At 36.4% G+C, this 18245-nt stretch overlaps 1 protein-coding gene across 1 annotated transcript in view; it reads right to left on the reverse strand.

Annotated features, from left to right (window-relative positions):
* cfap58 (cilia and flagella associated protein 58) overlaps window positions 1-15965 on the reverse strand; it is a 30108-nt gene extending 14143 nt beyond the window's left edge. Inside the window, exons 1-11 of the mRNA XM_041267850.1 lie at window positions 15719-15965; window positions 15130-15411; window positions 14830-14978; window positions 14277-14433; window positions 13502-13696; window positions 13049-13186; window positions 11458-11617; window positions 10980-11062; window positions 10540-10731; window positions 9183-9344; window positions 8838-8984 (exon numbers count right to left, since the gene is read on the reverse strand). Of these exons, the coding sequence (XP_041123784.1) occupies window positions 8838-8984; window positions 9183-9344; window positions 10540-10731; window positions 10980-11062; window positions 11458-11617; window positions 13049-13186; window positions 13502-13696; window positions 14277-14433; window positions 14830-14978; window positions 15130-15411; window positions 15719-15730 (1677 nt within the window). The 5' untranslated portion in view covers window positions 15731-15965. The remainder of the gene's footprint in view (window positions 1-8837; window positions 8985-9182; window positions 9345-10539; window positions 10732-10979; window positions 11063-11457; window positions 11618-13048; window positions 13187-13501; window positions 13697-14276; window positions 14434-14829; window positions 14979-15129; window positions 15412-15718) is intronic.
* Window positions 15966-18245: the final 2280 nt, after the last annotated feature.

An 18245-nucleotide genomic window follows, 5' to 3' on the forward strand; every position in this document is an offset into this window, starting at 1 on the left:
ATTAGTATTGATATGAAACGTTTTATTTCCCCATCTTAACTAGGAAACCAGTCAACTAAAGCAGGACAAAAGACTGTGCTAAGACAGACTTCCTACATGTTTTAATCCCTAAAGGGGAAATTCATTAGTATCCTAAAGCAAGATTGTATTTATTCAATAACAAACCCATCGAGGCAACCAATGAAGCATGTAATAAGATTGTGTCACAATCAATGTTGGTTCGTTGCCCTGTAACAATCAGCCAAACCTCTATGATGGGAACCCAAAGAAACCAAAGAAACTATTGTTATTAAACATGGCCATGTTTTGTATGATTGGGGTTTTGTATGGCATTCATTAAAAAAAATGTAAAAAAACGATTATTGAAAAGCCAACTAGATTTTTGTTGTGTTCTGTTTTACTAAAGAAAAACTTCAAATCAGAACAAGCTTTAATTATTATTATTACTTTTATTAAAATTTGTGTTTTTCCATTCAGATGCATTTATTTATTTATTTTTATTTGAAGTAACATTGTTTAAGAATCTTGCCCTCTTTTTTGGGTCTAAAATGCCCTACCAAAAATCCAGTTCTGGGTTCTAAGTTTTCTTTATTGCAAATACAGTACATTTCTGTACTAAAACCACAAGACAGTAGCAGAAAAAAAGAGTGTGCTACTGTTTTTGCAATGAGTGAAGCCTTACATCTGAAAAACAGTAGTGCTTGTACTATCCTATCTTCAGAATAGCTATTAGTAGCTGCTACTGAATTCACTTTCAGCACCATCAGCAACCTCATTTGATGATTCATTTATTTTGTATAAGGTTACTGTGATAGCCAGTACTGGTAACACATTTCTAGTTTATAGGAAATAAACTATGTAAGACACACCAAAAGGAACCTCATTACCAAGCTTCTACTGTGCTAACATTTATCAATACTGTTATATTTTCACCAAGTTCTTGTCAGCCAACATCCTGCCCTTCTATGCCAGAGGCAACACTTTTAATTTTTTTTTCAAAAAATGTCCTTCCAGATTTAAAAAAATGAATGTAATGAGTAGGTGGCAATAATAATCGCTAATCATCAACTGTATATAACATATCAGTATACATGCATATACTGTATACAATTTGATGTTTAAATTAATATAGTCCGCACATCAACATCTGCTGAGCACAGAAGTTTGGAAAATTGTAAATGGGGGTCATTCTTTTTTGTTGACAGGGAAAGTGGGTGCATCTAGATTAAACCTAAACTATACCTTCACTAAAAGCTCAAGCATTAAATAAGCAGTGAATATAGATGCTATTAATTATCTCCCAAAATATACCTTGATTAGGTAGTGGTGTTCCAGCTAGATGCCCTGCAATGAAGAATATGACAAAACTGTGAGAGACTAGATGTGAACAGTACATTTATTAAAAACTAAAAATATGTTCCAGCTTCATTCATCCAAGACTCAGTAATCCTTTAGTAACAGAAAACAACAAGGCTTGCCAGAAAATGTAAGATCTACAGTTCCTGACAGATTTCACATTCATCTAGTGAGTGGTTAATCCTGTACTGCCATTAATCCAGGGGAGGTTCATCCTTATTCAAAGTGTAATACCGGTAGTGTATATAACCCAGATTTATTACAGTGGCTTCCTGTCATAAATCTGGTTCTTTTCAGGCTTAAAGCTAGCAAGTAACTCCAGACTCACAAGTATTTGTTTGTGGCTTGTAACTGGATATTCTGGATTTCAGTCATTTGATCTTTAAAATCTTTTGGATAGGTAATGTACATGTTTTTACCTAGACTGCTGTAAAAGTTGGTCCCCCCAAGTTTAGGGAATAACCCAAACTGTTTTTTTCAATTTTTAAAATTTTTTTATCTCCCCAATTTTGTGTGCCCAATTATTATCTGTATCCTCGGCTCACCACTCGTCAACCCCCCTGCTGACTTGGGGAACGGAGGCTGGAACACGCGTCCTGCGAAACGTGCTCCTGCCAATCTGTCATTTTTCACACTGCGGATCCACAGCAAGGCCACCAGACCTATACTGCCGGAGGACAACACAGATGTGGCAACTCCAATGCAGAACCACTGGTGCCCTATTGACCACAGGGGCCACTGATGTGCGAGAACCGTGGATTTCCCGGCCGACCTAAGCCCTTCCTACCCCAATTGGCTGAGCACCGCCCCCTAGGAACCCCCAGTCAAGGTTGGCTGTGACATAGCCTGGATTAGAACCTGTGACCTCCAGGCTATAGAGCACATCCTGCGTCCACGCGGAGAGTACTTTTACTGGATGCGTCAGTAAGAAGCCCCCCCACCCAGAGTGTTATAGAATAGAATATCTGTATTGTGTTGACTTCATGTTCGTACCTGTTACTGCTGACAGATAATGCTTGTAAATGTGATCTTAAAATATACAGTACTCATATTTTACAAAGAATAACATCTCATTCAGTATTCCATAGCTAGTTCAAAGTTAAGAACACCAAATTAAACCATTAATCAATTTTTCAGGGATGTACAGACTGTTGTCCTCTTCAACTGATTTTAAGAAAACAAAAATAGCAAAAATCTTTCCAGCAATCAGTCAAAATGCAATTGTTTGAGTCGAAGGCTGCCATGCTACAATATGGTGCGACTATCACTTCAACCTGTGGGGTAACCTTGTTTTGTAAGAACTGAATGAGAGTAGATGATGCTAAAGGAATGTGACAGAATGAAGAGAGTACACTGAAAATTAGATAGTAAAAGGATCGTCTAAGGATGATATGACAGCTTTGCGTCAGGTCAGTAGACAAGCCCACATTTGTCACCATTTTCCCAAGGAGCTATTGACATCCTGTCATATCCTAATATGCTGATAATGGCTAAATACTGGAGAAGCTGGCAGAGCATATCTGGAAAATTAATGGAAACAACTGTTAAGGAACTAGCAGTCATTTTTCTTTAAAGCTCAGTCAAGAGAGGGATGACCTTTTAAAGACAATATTTTTCATACTTTGGATTCCTATTGTCTCCATTCGGTCCTTCTTAGCTGCATTTCAAATTCACTAAACAAGTGTTTAGGTGGGCTTGCCAGAGTGGGATGCCTTAGAAGTTCTACTTCAGTGGCACTCAAAGCCAATACTTTCCATAAATCTCTCTCACCCTGGTTTTCATGATGACATGCTTTTTTGGCACCCAGATAAAAGTCTAGCATGGTGAATATGCACAGTAACATTTGGTGCTTACAAGGCTTTTTACCATTCTCATTTTGTGTATGTACTGAGATACTGGTTTTTACTATACCTCTTTGAGATTTACTTTCACTATGCTTTACTAAACTTACCATGGTATTCTGCAGCAAACTTAGAGCAGCATCATATATCATGAAATCCATGAAGAAATTGAATGGTTTGTAAAGACAAAACTATGGGTTCAGTACAGTAGTGGTCATGCAGCAGCGATGTCTTGTGTTCTGCAAGATTACTGTCGATGAAGACATTCAATTAGCTCTTCAACCAAGAGAGACAGATGGAGGGACAGGTGTTAAATGGGAGAGATGCATGAAGACCATCTCATGGCTGAAATAAGAAATGTACTGTAGGATAAGATAGCTATTAAATTAGCTTCAAGGTTTATTAAGGCATGTGTGTGCCAATAGTGTTTGACCTGTAAAGCCGTTCTGTAACAATAGTGGTTGATGTAGCGTACAGCACGTGAAACTGTTTATAGTAAAATGGTAAGGCACATGAATGGCCTGTCGCTTAGGATACTTGCATTTATATAACCAGCTAGGTTATGAGTGATGGGGCTAAATAGCAGTATTAAGACAATGGATGGGTAGTCAACTAGATTAATATATGCTATATTTTAGTTACAACGTCATTAACTATATTTTAAATATATATATATATATATATATATATATATATATATATATATATATATATATATATATATATATATATATATATATATACTGTATAGTACTGTGCAAAAGTTTTAGGCAGGTGTGAAAAAGTAAGAATGCTTTCAAAAATAGACATGTTAATAGATTATATTTATCAATTAACTAAATGCAAAGTGAGTGAACAGAAGAAAAATCTAAATCAAATCCATATTTGGTGTGACCACCCTTTGCCTTCAAAACAGCATCAATTCTTCTAGGTACACTTGCACAAAGTCAGGGATTTTGTAGGCATATAGTCAGGTGTATGATTAAACAATTATACCAAACAGGTGCTAATGATCATCAATTCAATATGTAAGTTGAAACACAATCATTAACTGAAACAGAAACAGCTGTATAGGAGGAATAAAACTGGGTGAGGAACAGCCAAACTCAGATAACAAGGTGAGGTTGCTGAAGACAGTTTACTGTCAAAAGTCATAAACCATGGCAAGACTGAGCACAGCAATAAGACACAAGGTAGTTATACTGCATCAGCAAGGTCTCTCCCAGGCAGAAATTTCAATGCAGATGGGGGTTTCCAGATGTGTGTCCAAGCTCTTTTGAAGAAGCACAAAGAAACGGGCAACGTTGAGGACCGTAGACGCAGTGGTCGGCCAAGGAAACTTACTGCAGCAGATGAAAAACACATCATGCTTACTTCCCTTCGCAATCGGAAGGTGTCCAGCAGTGCCATCAGCTCAGAATTGGCAGAAAACAGTGGGACCCTGGTACACCCATCTACTGTCTGGAGAAGTCTGGTCAGAAGTGGCCTTCATGGAAGACTTGCGGCCAAAAAGCTATACCTCCGACAGGGAAACAAGGCCAAGCGACTCAACTATGCATGAAAACGCAGGAACGGGGGTGCAGAAAAATGGCAGCAGGTGCTCTGGACTGATGAGTCAAAATTTGAAATATTTGGCTGTAGTAGAAGGCAGTTTGTTCGCCGAAGGGCTGGAGAGAGGTACAAGAATGAGTGTCTGCAGGCAACAGTGAAGCATGGTGGAGGTTACTTGCAAGTTTGGGGCTGCATTTCTACAAATGGAGTTGGAGTCAGAATTAATGGTCTCCTCAATGCTGAGAAGTACAGGCAGATACTTATCCATCATGCAACACCATCAGGGAGGCATCTGATTGGCCCCAAATGTATTCTGCAGCATGACAACAACCCCAAACATACAGCGAAAGTCATTAAGAACTATCTTCAGCGAACTATGTTCACTCACTTTGCATTTTGTTAATTGATAAATATAAACTATTAACATTACATTATTTTTGAAAGCATTCTTACTTTATAGCATTTCTTCACACCTGCCTAAAACTTTTTCACAGTACTGTATATATATGTATATATGTATGTATGTATGTATATATATAAGACAAAATACATAAGTTGAGCTTCCCATTAACTGGGATGTCCTGTCTTGGGGTATAATTGATAAAGAGCTTAAGCCTGCACACAAATATACTCAAATGTGCAGTGACAAGACAGATATAGAGTGACTCGATCTGGCAGATGACAAAAAGACAGAAAGGAAAATTGATGCTTTTGACGTAAAAATGTTTTAGCATTATAACAAAGGTGAATTACCAACAAAAGAAAGAGAAGCTGGTCTATGTAGTCCAGTTGTGAATGTTCTTTAAAACCCCTTCGCTGCTAAGGGTTTTTCCACCCCAGTGCTAGAGGTTTTTCTTGAATCTGGGACTGAATTGTTTAAAAGTCAAATTTCTCACAGGTCTCTAAAGGAAACATAGGAAACTTATATATTGTTTTTTTACAGCACAATGTGAACTTTTCAATGATATAATAATATATAAATTACTTGGGCATATTTACTCAACTGATTGAGACATTGCAGAACTGATTGAGATATTGCAGATTAAATGAAAAATTGAAAAATTACAATTTCTGTGCCTCTTTAAAGCCCTAAAAAAGTAATTTCCTAACATGGTAATTAGACAGCTTGCATGTGTCTTGCATTGCTAATATGTTAACTATCGATGGAGAAAAAAAAAAGCAGCTAGTATCTTTCTGTCATGGCTGTGTTAACATTTGTATTAATAAATAATAATAATAATAATAATAATAATAATAATAATAATAATAATAATAATAATTTAATACAGAACATCGTCAGGTCAATATGTAAACTATACATATTTTTAAATGTAGACAAAAACTAAATTCAAAATCTAATTTTGAAAGACTAAACCCCGCTACACATGTGCTAATGTTTTGTAAGCGATTACTCACTCGCAGCCTTCAGGGCACCGACACATTTTATAATAATATTATTACTGCGGATGGTGCAGCATAGCCTGGGACAGTATACAGCAATCAATAACGACTGATCAGTTCTGAAAATAGCTGTTGAAAATAAAATTAAATTTGACAAAAATATTCCGCATCCGCCATTGAATAACATGGAGAAATTGTATACTGGACAGTTTACACGTCAATCATGCACTTTTTAAATGATGTGACCAATAAGCCATTCACATATTCTGAGAGACTAAACCCTTCTACACACTCTGGAAAAAAATGAAATGATCAGATGCCCACAGTTGGCACTACAGTGAGATTTATTTTAGGATGTACGCCGTACGCCCGCTGGCACTGAAAGAGTTAAAATATGATGCCTTCTTTCTCCCTGGAATATTAAACTTAGATTTTTTTAAACTCCAAAATAAGAGTGTGCAAAAAATAATTAATTAAATAAATAAATAAATAAATTGTCAACTTGTCAAGGCTCTTCTTTTCAGTCTATCGTTTTTTACTGCTGTATACCAATAAACATTTGTGGGTTTTACAAAAGACAATTTTTTTTTTTGACCACTCAGGTATATGGAAATACTAACTATATTTAGAAAAGACAAAATTTTACATAGACTGTTGTTAAATTTCATAACCTCACATGTAATAGCTGTTTTTGGGTTCAATTTAAGTTCAACAGTGAAGCACATTACATTCTGTTTATCATCTGTTGGCTCCCATAGGTCTGGTTCCCCAATAGTATACCTGATATTTACTCATAAAGCTTTGGAATTAATTATTTGCACTGTTTTTTGTTTTGTTTTTTTAAACACTGATACATGTCCTGAAAATGTTAGACAAAATAAAAAAGTAAAAGAAAAAAGAAAACAAAGGACTTTAAACATAGCTTGTCCGATCTTTGATCATCATGAAGGAGAAAGCAAGCACTCTATCTTTCTAGGGGAAAAGAAACTCATTATTGTCATTATCAGGAGAGTCAAAGAAGTCTAATTAACTTGGAATTATAGGCAGTAAAACAGAAGCCTTAAATATAGCCTAATATAATGTCTAAATTGTGTTTTAGGAAGAGATGGATCAATGCCCTACTTAAAAATTCTTTGGTTTTCCATGTTCCAATGTTTTAAAATAAAGCCTTAACTGGAAATATGTTTTTTTTTTTTTTCTTTAAATGGCAACATAATCTTGTTAACTGGAGCTTCCATTGACTCAATGCCAAAGTGAAATGACAATACACACTGCAGCTATGGCTCCAGGCACTGCTACCCAAGCACTATGGGCTCACGTCAACACTGGCACTTTTTTCAGTTACTCATTACTAATTTATTTATTACGCACTTCATGAATAGATTTGATTTCACCCAACACTAATTTTTAAATACACGGCTGCACCTTGAATAACAAGAAAGCGCATGGGGGAAAGGCAATATTCTCCATAAAGAAATCCATAAACTCTATACTAAATACTTTCCAGCCTTTTGGTATGGTTACTTTCTCAAAGCTGTGCTCAAAAACACAACAGAGGTATTTTTAGACGCCTCATGCATGGTCTATCCACTCAGGGGAGGCACTCTGTCTTTGTCATACTCTTTATGCTTTCTAAGGACTTGATTACTCCAGAAGAGTGGGTAGATGTTATTGCTCTAGAAATCAGTAAAGGGAGTTGCTTTTGTCTATAAATAGTGATGTGGTACTACATTTATACAGCGTGTGTGTAATATATATATATATATATATATATATATATATATATATATATATATATATATATATATATATATATATATATATATATATATATATATATATATATATATATATATATACATACACACACACACACACACACACACACACACACACACACACACACATTTATGTGTACATCCCCGGGGCCTGATTTTGTGTAAGTTTTTTGCATGCAACTGCATTTTTCAAAAAGCTCTGCTGAGTGCCTTGCTCTGGGGACATCTCAATGCATGTCACTGTGTACACTCTAAAAGCAGAAGGTTCGAAGAACTGTTTCAAGATTCGCACTTACCAGTATTTCTAAAAATGTAACCAGTTCATGTTGTATGCATCGATGATAAAATAAATTTGGGAGGACAAATCCCTGATTGATATTTCACCAGGCAGTTCCACCATATGTGGCTACCACGTAATTATCCTGGAGTGTAAAATCAGCAGTATTAAGAAAATACATGGCTAGTTTAGAAGGGGCATGTAGGATACAGACTGCTTATTAATAAAATAATGTTTTGGAAGGGACCCTAGTGGATCGCCTAGTAAATGCACATCTGCTTGGAGAGCAGGTTGAGCCATGCAAGCTTGAATTCTGCTTATGCCAAGTTGTTCATCTCGGCTGGGAATGTGCAGGGAGCGCATCAATGGCCACTGCACCATTGTAGGGTTAGTGTGGAAAATCAGCTGAGGATAGTTTGCCTGTAGTATTTTGCATGATGAATTGTAGGGTACTGTATTTATGCTGGTCTACTTATTTTGTTTTCAATGTGTCATTGTTTTGAAACCACTACATGTGTCTTTCCAGAGTACTCTTGGGTTTATATATATGTATCTCAAATTAAACATTTATTCTGTTTATCCAAATAAATGGCTTTTCATTGTTGTGAAAGGAACCCAGATATGAATGTGTACCTTGAGTGCCTCTTTCTCCTTCTCCACACGCTGGTGCTCCATATGTTCCTTCACCAGGGCTGCCTCCTTCCCGCTAATCTCCTCTTTCATCTGGTCAATCTGGTGGTTCATTATCTTCAACTTCCTTTTCATTTCTGTAATCTCATCCTGAAAGAAACCAAAACAAAAAAACAGTGGCCCAGATTCAGCCACACTTTCAGACAGGGCAACCAATATTTAAACCATGAAACTGAAAAAGTGAATGTAGCTTCAACGACCAGTGATAGATTATAGAAAATATAAAATAATACTGAAATATCAAACCAACAAAAAAAAATCAGTACTAAACAGAAAATAAAAGCCTACCTGTGCTTCAATGAGGTTCTTGCTGTACAGGTTCCTGTCAGATCTCACTGCCTCATAAAGGTTCTGTTGCTGCTTCAGCTTTGTGTCTGCCTCAGCAATTTTCTTTTTATAATCGAAGATCTGCATTTCCCTCACTTTAATATCTTCCATGTGCTGGAGGACCTGCAGATGGAGATTCTATTAAAAACCTTGTGGTATTCACAACTGTATGTTATCTCAATGCTTTATTTTTCATATGATATATTATTTATGTGATGCTATTGCTTTGTATACTCAGGTATGCATACCACACACACACACACATACACACACACACACACACACACACACACACACACACACACACACACACACACACACACACACACACACACACACACACACACACACACATACAGAACTTGCATCCCATTGCTACATTGTTTTTACAAATCTGTTCAATAAAATCCTTTTCTACTTAATGTTTGTCTTTCATTTCTGAGCTTATTCCTTAGTTAAGGAATGCGTTAACCTTGTAGACATGCCTTGGTGGGCAAAAAGTAGCTCTGTGGGCACTGAAGTGGGAGTCTAATTAATTAATCCCCTTCCCTGCTACATTGAAAAAACATTGGAGATTGATTGGCTCTAATTGTAGAAAGTTTAAATACAGTGTTTAGTAAAACATGCCGGTGTGTATTTCAGAACGGAGCAGCCAGTATATAAATCGGCTTACCAAGCAATACCAACGCAACTGCACAGAGTCTAATCTGCTGTTAAAAAAACAAGCTGTCCATATTAACAAGTGGAATGAAAAAGCAATGCATAATACTTAAAACTACAGCTTGGCAACATTAACAAAAAAAGTATTACACAGATGTAGTGATTCCTTAACTGTGCAGTAGCTTTTAATTTATTGTCTATTACTTGTTCTTTGAATATGTACATGATAATTCTTTGCATGGTAGTTACTTGACCTCATATTGGTAGCTGTACAGAATATGCTGAGGGTGCAAAGATATGAACGTTCCTGTTCTGACATGTGCAATTTTAAAATCCACAAACCAATGAAAATGTGTGTTATATTAACTATCACCTAAAGAAGTATCAATCATTAATGGTTAATCATCTGTCTCAGATACTTTAGAGTTATTGATCAAAACCCTACTTGGTCGCTATATGCATGACATCTTGTTTCAGTTTTAGTTAGCACTATCAGTACCTCTGGACTATGTAGCCAAAATTAGCTGTTGTTTTACCCCAAAAAGTCTGCAAATGTTTTAGCAACTTGATATGGTTTCAGTTCATGCAAGCCACCTCATTAGCAACTTTTATTCAATGTATTCTGATAATGAAATGTTTTGTGGACTGCCTGCCTTACCTTCTGTGTTAGTTCACTCGCTTCGTTAATGTAGCGGTCCCTCTCCTTCTCTAGCTGGTAAATGATCTTCCTCTGTTTCTGGGCCTCCTCCTTGTAGTTCTGGATCTCCTGGTCCAGGTTCTTCTTAGTTTGCTCGTGGAGCTTCACTAGGTTTAACTGCTTCTGGGTGGCACCTGCAGCCTTCAGCATGTTCTATAGAGGAATGAATCCCAGAGGGAGAGAACAGTTAAACAAATAGTTTTTTGGAGGTTTTTTTCAGTAAAAATTTTTTTTTTTTTTTTTTTAATGAAATTTGAAATATTGCAGGGTCTATTTCATATTATAACAGAAACATCAACTCTGGTACTTAGAATGTTACGCTTTAAATGGGAATTTTAATAAATGTGCAATATTGTAAATATGTATTTACAGGTAGATAAAGACAAATACCACAAGCCTACCTTGTTTAAGAGGTCTCTTTCTCGCACCAGTTCTTCTATTGCTTTCTTATCAGTCTCTGCTTGTTTCTTCTTGGACTCCAATTCTAAAACATAAAACATGCTTTAAAGAGATTTTTTTTTTTTTTTAGCCTAGAGGCAAATGGCTTTTAATGGCTTATTAACATAATTTCAATAATTAGAGGACCCTTACCAGCATTTACTAATATTAACAGACATTAAACAGTGAAGGGTTCCCATGCACTTCTTTGATGTTTGAATTGCACAGCCCTGGAACCCAAACAGCCCTATTTGAACGATCTAAACAGCGATGATATTTAGGTTTGACGCTGCTCAGATCAATTAAATAGACCCCTTTGTGTTCATTTAAACATCTGTGTTAATTTTAAGCAGTTTCAAAGGGGAAATTGGTTCAGATAAATGACAGTTTTATCAGAGTTTTGGTGGGAAAGCGGTATGGAATAAATACAGATCTCCTTGCCTCTCTCCAGCCCAGTGATCTGGTTTTTCAGCATGTCCCTTAGCTGTTCCACATCTAATTTCTGATCTTCTATCTGGCGTAACCTCCTTTGGGTGCCCTCTCTCATCTTGGTCAGTTTGGCTATCTCGTGCCGCATGTGAGTCACCTCCTCTTCTTTCATCTGTTCGAAAATAATGGTATGTTTGTTTAACTTTTTTTTTTTTTTTCCAGGCATTTTTTTTCTTTGCAATCAAAGATGCAACAGGATATAGGTATTGTTTGTTTGTTTGTCTGTGTTGAGCTGCAAGCTAGGTGTTAAAGCTTCTTTTCAACACAGTACTTTAGCTTCACTATTGCTGCAGTACTTTGTTGTGTTACTGTTTCATTGTAATTTTGTATGCTTAGTCTACAAATATAGATTTGTGACAGTTACCCTGAGGTGCGTTACAAGTAAAAATGTTCTACACATAATGCCTCTGCCCTTTCAAATCCAATGATTATACTTAACATTCTTCTTTTTTTTTCCACAGAACTATTTTGTATTACTATTATTGTTAATGTAAAACATGTGTGCCTATTATATGTAAATCCATAATACATAAACTGGCATAACCTCCAGGATGTATTATAAAATTAATAAAAACCAACAAAACTTTGACAGATGCTACAATTGTAATTTTAATGAATGAAGTAATTGGATGTACTTTTGCTCTGTAAGTCGGCACTATAGTTGTATACTGTATAGTTGTTTACCGACTGACAGTGAGATTTCAGTAGAGAAGGGATCTCATGACAATCCCGTTATCTTTCAATAATTCCTTTGCATCTGTGAGCCAGTATCTCAACAAACAACATAATAGGATACTTTAAATGTAAGTTGTAAACTAAATAATGGTATTGCAGGTCCCTGCTTCAAACTATTATACTTGTATAATAGAATCCTGAACTACTAACAAACCTTAACTTTTTTGTATGTTTATAGACCCGGGGTATATATTTTCAAAACAAGGGTTATAAATTTCTTATGAGGAATTTTAACCGGGATGAGGTGTAAAACTTTATTTTCAAAATGCAATTGCAAACAGTTCACACATTTTAAACATTGGAGATGCATCCAGGATCAACACAAACAAATGTGATTTTTATTGTGATTCAGTTTAGCTAAATTAATTTTAGTAATAGAAGTTTATTTTTTTCCACCTCTGATCAGGACAGCACAGGTGGTAGATTAAGTCTGCTGCAACTGCTTTTGAAAAAAATTGTGCTAAGGAAAACTAAATAATATTTGAGCATTTTTGTCTGTCGGTGCTCCCGTGTCCATCTACTGCCCCCTAGTGGACATGACAACAGTTGCAGTCGACTAAAATGTACTACTTATTCACACATATTAACTACAATGTAATTTTATACATTGAAAGATATACATGTATATAAAAAACATTCTAATCCATTTACGACTGCGCCAATATTTAATATCTATTTATCTATAGATAATAAACTCTGTGAAAGGTTTGATGTACAGTACTTCTTACCCTGACATTATATTTTGAAACAGCATTGCTCCGTTTCTTACTTTAGTTCTTACACTAGTATTTCAAAAGGTTATTCGTACCTTAAGATCTGATGCCTGTTGTTGATTCTCTTGAGCCAGTTGGTCCAAGCTTATGCCATTCTGATCATTCTCCTGTTGGATTTTGGTGTTTCTGATCTGCAGTTGTTCTAGCTCCTTTGAGGCCCTTTCATTTAGAATCTGTTAGAAAATTGAAAATAAATAAATTAATTAATTAATTAATATATTAACATTTTGAGAGAATTACAGTACCCACTTTTGAAAATGAGGTCATCTGCAATAACCAGATACAGTGCCAGACTTACCCACTTTAATTTCACTCTGGGAGATCAATCAACTCTACACGTGATGACAAATTGAGTCACCATAACAATCCATTCCATGGCTGGCTTGGTTTTCAGATTATTATTATCATTTTTTTTTTTTTCAGAACTGCTTGGGACGCCACGGAGGTGCTGTGTGCAGAAAGACCAGGGTCTCGGGTTCTCAATGTACCTTTTGTTCCCGCAGCTGCTGCTCCATCTTCTGCTGCTCCTCTTTGCCCCGCTGGTTGTGCAGAGTCAGCGTTTTGATCTCTGCCTGTTTACTGTCCAGTTCAGCTTGCAACTGCTTTATCTCCTTTTCCAGTTTTTCCTTTCTCCGAGTCTCACGGGAACATTCATTCTGGCTCAGCTGGATGTCCTGCTGGAGCTGCGAAAAGGAAAAGAAAGACAAATTGAACCCTGGAGCATCTGAGATACATTAAACACTCAATTACAAAATCCAGTGTGTCTCCCTTATGCAAAATAAAGTTTACAATGGGAACGCAACATTTATTACTTACACCATGGTGGTTGTGCTGTCTCTTAACACTAGCCCTATCCTAAAACAAGAAAGCTGACTGAAACATATATATATTAGATTATACACTATGACAACCATTTAACCAAGCTTAGTTCTAGTATGTTATGTCATTTTAATAGAGTAAAATATATCTTGTCTGAGTTGAAAAAAAAGTACACTACTGCAGAAAAGAGCAATTTAAAGGAGTTATCTGAGTATCTGAGTGGAGAATAGCTCACTTAAAGTAACTGTGTGATGATGGGGATAAACAAAGTCTACAATAAAGAACATGGCTTTATTAGAATTTTTAATGTTTATCTCCTCATACACAACATTTAAAAACAAATTATCGCTCAAGTATGCATTGCTGTGTGGTATAGTATTGTGGCACAGTAGGCATAGACTGCATTTTTACTGGTCTGTACAGTTTTGGTTTGTTCAGTATTACCTGGGTCATATTCTCAGACACTTCTTCTTTCCAAGCCTCAATCTCTTGTTGCTTTGCTGTAGCCTGGGTCAGACCATCTCTTAAGTTCACTACTTCAGTTAGCAACTCATCTCTTTCCTTTGTTAGATCCTCTTTGACTTTCAGTAAGTCCTTCACACTTGAAAATAGAGTTCAATGTTACTTGTAAATGACAGATATAAATATATAGAGAGATATAGATATGGACACATATTGAGTGAACATGATTCGACTTGAAACCCCAGAAATCGTGTCTTATATGTCCACAGGTTATATAACTGCCCTGCTTTGGCAGGCAAGTTGACTGAGATACGCTACTGATACAATCATAGACAACATAAATTGTACATTATTAACTTAATCAAAAAGCATCTTTGGGTAAAAAAGGAGAACATTTAGATTTTGTTAACTGTTTTATGTTTGTCCTCATTTTGTTTTTGTATTTTTAATCTTGCACAAGAAGACACAAACTATATGTAGTCAGAATCCTTGTGAAGCAGGCTTCTTTATTGGCTGGGAGGAGCAGTAAATTTACCTGTGTTCTTGGCCCACAGACAAGCCTGCCCCATGCTCCACCAGCTTTGTCAGGTTAGCAATCTCCTGTTTCAGGGCATGAATGGTCTCTTTAGCACGTTGTTCCTTTTCATGAGCTGCATCCACCATTTTCCAAGCTTTTTCTATCTCCTGTTAAAATATCAGGAATTCAATTTAGGCTTATTCATAATTATTTTGCAAACATTACATACTGATTTGTGCCACTGTTTAGATCACTAGAATAGGACCAAGTGCAGTGGATATAAAAAAAAAAGTGTGTGTGTGTGTGTATCATAAATACCTTTTTCAGTGACGCAATTGTTGTCTGGTCTTCTTGTGATAATTTCAACGCTGTTGCTACTTTGACTGAATTGGATACTATTTCGGAATTTAGTTCCCTACATTTTGACATGAGTCTTTTTTCGCTTTCATGGGATTTCTTCAAGGCTTTGTGGAGCTTCTCATACTCAACCCGAAACTTCTCCAGGCTTTTATCGCCTGTAAGCTCGTGGAGAACTTCCTGGAAATCCCTTTCCAGGGTCTCAAAGGCATTTTCTTCAACATCTGTCTTTTGGGCCTTTTCCTGAGAGCAGACAAATTCAGACATACATCTGCATTATATCCATATCTTATTAAATCCATGTGTTATGAGTAGAGTACATCTCTAGATGACTAGGTTGGTACAGTAACATATTCTTATATTATTATTTAATGTGTTTTCTCTTTCAAATATAATTCCCTAAACAGTTAACAGCAACGTCAATTAGTGCAAGTAGTATAACATTCCAAAGGGTATGTTTGAATAGTATAGTTAGTGCACAAGGTAGTAATAACATTACTACTGCAATATAATGAAATAATCATTTACTTTCCCTTTTTTAACACCTTACCTCCGTCATCATTCTTTTTTGTTGGTTTCTAATTTCAGGTTAAAAAAAAAAAAAAAAAAAAACACTACACGATGAAGGTACAGTGAAAGTACGCTAGTCGTAATATTCACCGGACTGCTTTGCAAAATCTAGATATCTGTTCAATTGAAACATAGCTTTTTCACACAATGTATGAGTTTCCTCGTTGGGTTGTTGGTGTGGGCTCCTAGAAACACAGCGCGTCTGTCAGGTATCCTAGCGACGACGCAGCACTCGGCACTTGCGGCATTGCGTCACTCGCGCGCGCGCACACAGAGTTGTGCGTGCGTAACCCAAACTAGACAGTAAGACCCAGGGTTGGGTTTATACTAAACTGTTGCAGATACTGTACCTTTGCTTTGTATGTGAAAACGGATGCTGCTTTTTTTTTTTTTTTTTTTTAAAGCAAAACGAGGTATGGAAGAGTCGCATGTGATCCCCGTTCCCCAATGACATGCTCAATAACAGTACCCCGTTTACACGGCAACGAGCCGGACCGTGAGGGCAGTGACTGTAATCCGGGCATACCAAAGCTATTCTAATACGCGTTTGTAACCCGCTCCTTAATTCTACAAAGTAACTGTCGCGAAGCTGACCCGATACTAATTAAGGAACAAAAAAAATTATATTAATAATCAAATTTTAATATCACAAAGACTATCATCAAATTTTATATATATATATACTCTATATATATATATATCTATATATAATACTATAATCTTATATATATATATGCGTTCTCCAATGCGAAAGGAGTTGCCTCCTAACAATGACTACATTTTAACTAGTGGAAACTTGACCCAGTTAGAGACTTAGTATCCTAGGGTTATTTCAACACTGACACCGATCAAAATGTAACACATACAGCGGTGTGATCCTCAGACTGCTAAAATTATACTGTGCTGGTGGCTGTTGTCTGACAGTTTGGTTTCTTGAATTGATTCTTGCTGAGATATAGAGCACAGGACATTCTGTAAACATTCTTTAGATCTTTCAATAAGAAGTGAAACAGAACGAAGGCTCCCACAGTGTAGCTCTCGCAGGGTAGTGCTGCATGCACAACTTGTAATAGACGTCATCATTGTATGCTACAGCCCGATCAGATGATAAGAGTGATACATTTGAAAGGGTGACAAGGTTATTTCATAACAATAACCTAACCCTAAACCTAAGATCCCTGGAGGTATTATTGTCACGTCGTAAGGGTGTTGAGCACTATCTAAATTACGAGTTGCACCCGCAGCACTACCCTGTGTGAGCTACACTGTGGGAGCCTCTCTCTCTCTCTCTCTCTCTCTCTCTCTCTCTCTCTCTCTCTCTCTCTCTCTCTCTCTCTCTCTCTCTCTCTCTAGCTGTAGAAAAAGATACATGTGCTTTGTAATATAGCAAAGAGATACTAAAATATTTAGGAAAATGACTGAATTATTAAACGCAATGGGAAATTATTTGAATTGTAAGACTCTTTTTGTATTTAATGATATATTTAGGATAATAGTAGATGACAGTGGTGCATCATATTTAAAATCACTAGCTTTGAAGACCTCTAAAATCTCTTCATTGAGTGTGGAATCAGAAATCCTAACTATATGGAAATTCAGGTCATTCCTGCAACACATTGCACAGCAGCATTCATCATTTCTGGACCAGAGTCTTAAATGTGTTTTATTAAATTAAGTCAGTAGTCGGGTTCAGTTTGCTAAGCTATTACGCTGCTGCTGATTTTATGCTGGTATTTTGCACTGATTAAGTCATCTACTTTACATAATAGTAAGATACCATTGAAATGATTTACTACACAAACCCAGAATAAGACAATGTGACAATCAACACAGTATTCAGGAAGACAATGCATATTGTGGGAGGTATCAGGATATTGTGTCACAGGCTAGTGGTTATGGGTAATAGAAGTTGATTAGCATGTGTGGCTCATGAATGACTGAAACCACATATTATATTGTTCTATATCTAAATAATAAAGATGACTGAATTAATCATCAGTTTCATCTTTGTATAAGACACACATTAACACAGGAGGGTGTATTATCCAATGCACGAGAACATTATTGCTCTTCCATTTGGAAATCTGCTGAAGTCGAAGATACTCCTCAGGAATCTCATGACCTTTCAGCATTTGTCACCGAAATAGTTCCACTTCCAGCCTCACTTCTGACAACACTTTCCGATAGGAAGCACTCAGAGGGTCTGGACGGGTGGTATCCCAATTCTTAATCACCCCTAGGGCAGCCTCACTGTGGCCTTTTTCAATTCAAAGACTCGCATCTTCCCTCGGTATCTGTCAACTATATAGAGATTTGAACTAAATTGTAGGCAAAGTGCACCTTCATAAGCTTTTGGGATGAAAAATGGTAATTTAGACTAAATGCTTACTAAATGGGAAGCACCGTAAAACCTTAAATTCTTGAGCTACAGTCCAGAAGCTTCTCTTACTCATGTGAATTATGGCAGCAGAGTATATACTATAATATATCATTTATTACCAATACTG

The sequence above is a fragment of the Polyodon spathula genome, chromosome 13, assembly GCF_017654505.1.
Source record: "Polyodon spathula isolate WHYD16114869_AA chromosome 13, ASM1765450v1, whole genome shotgun sequence".
Classification (NCBI taxonomy): Eukaryota; Metazoa; Chordata; class Actinopteri; order Acipenseriformes; family Polyodontidae; genus Polyodon; species Polyodon spathula.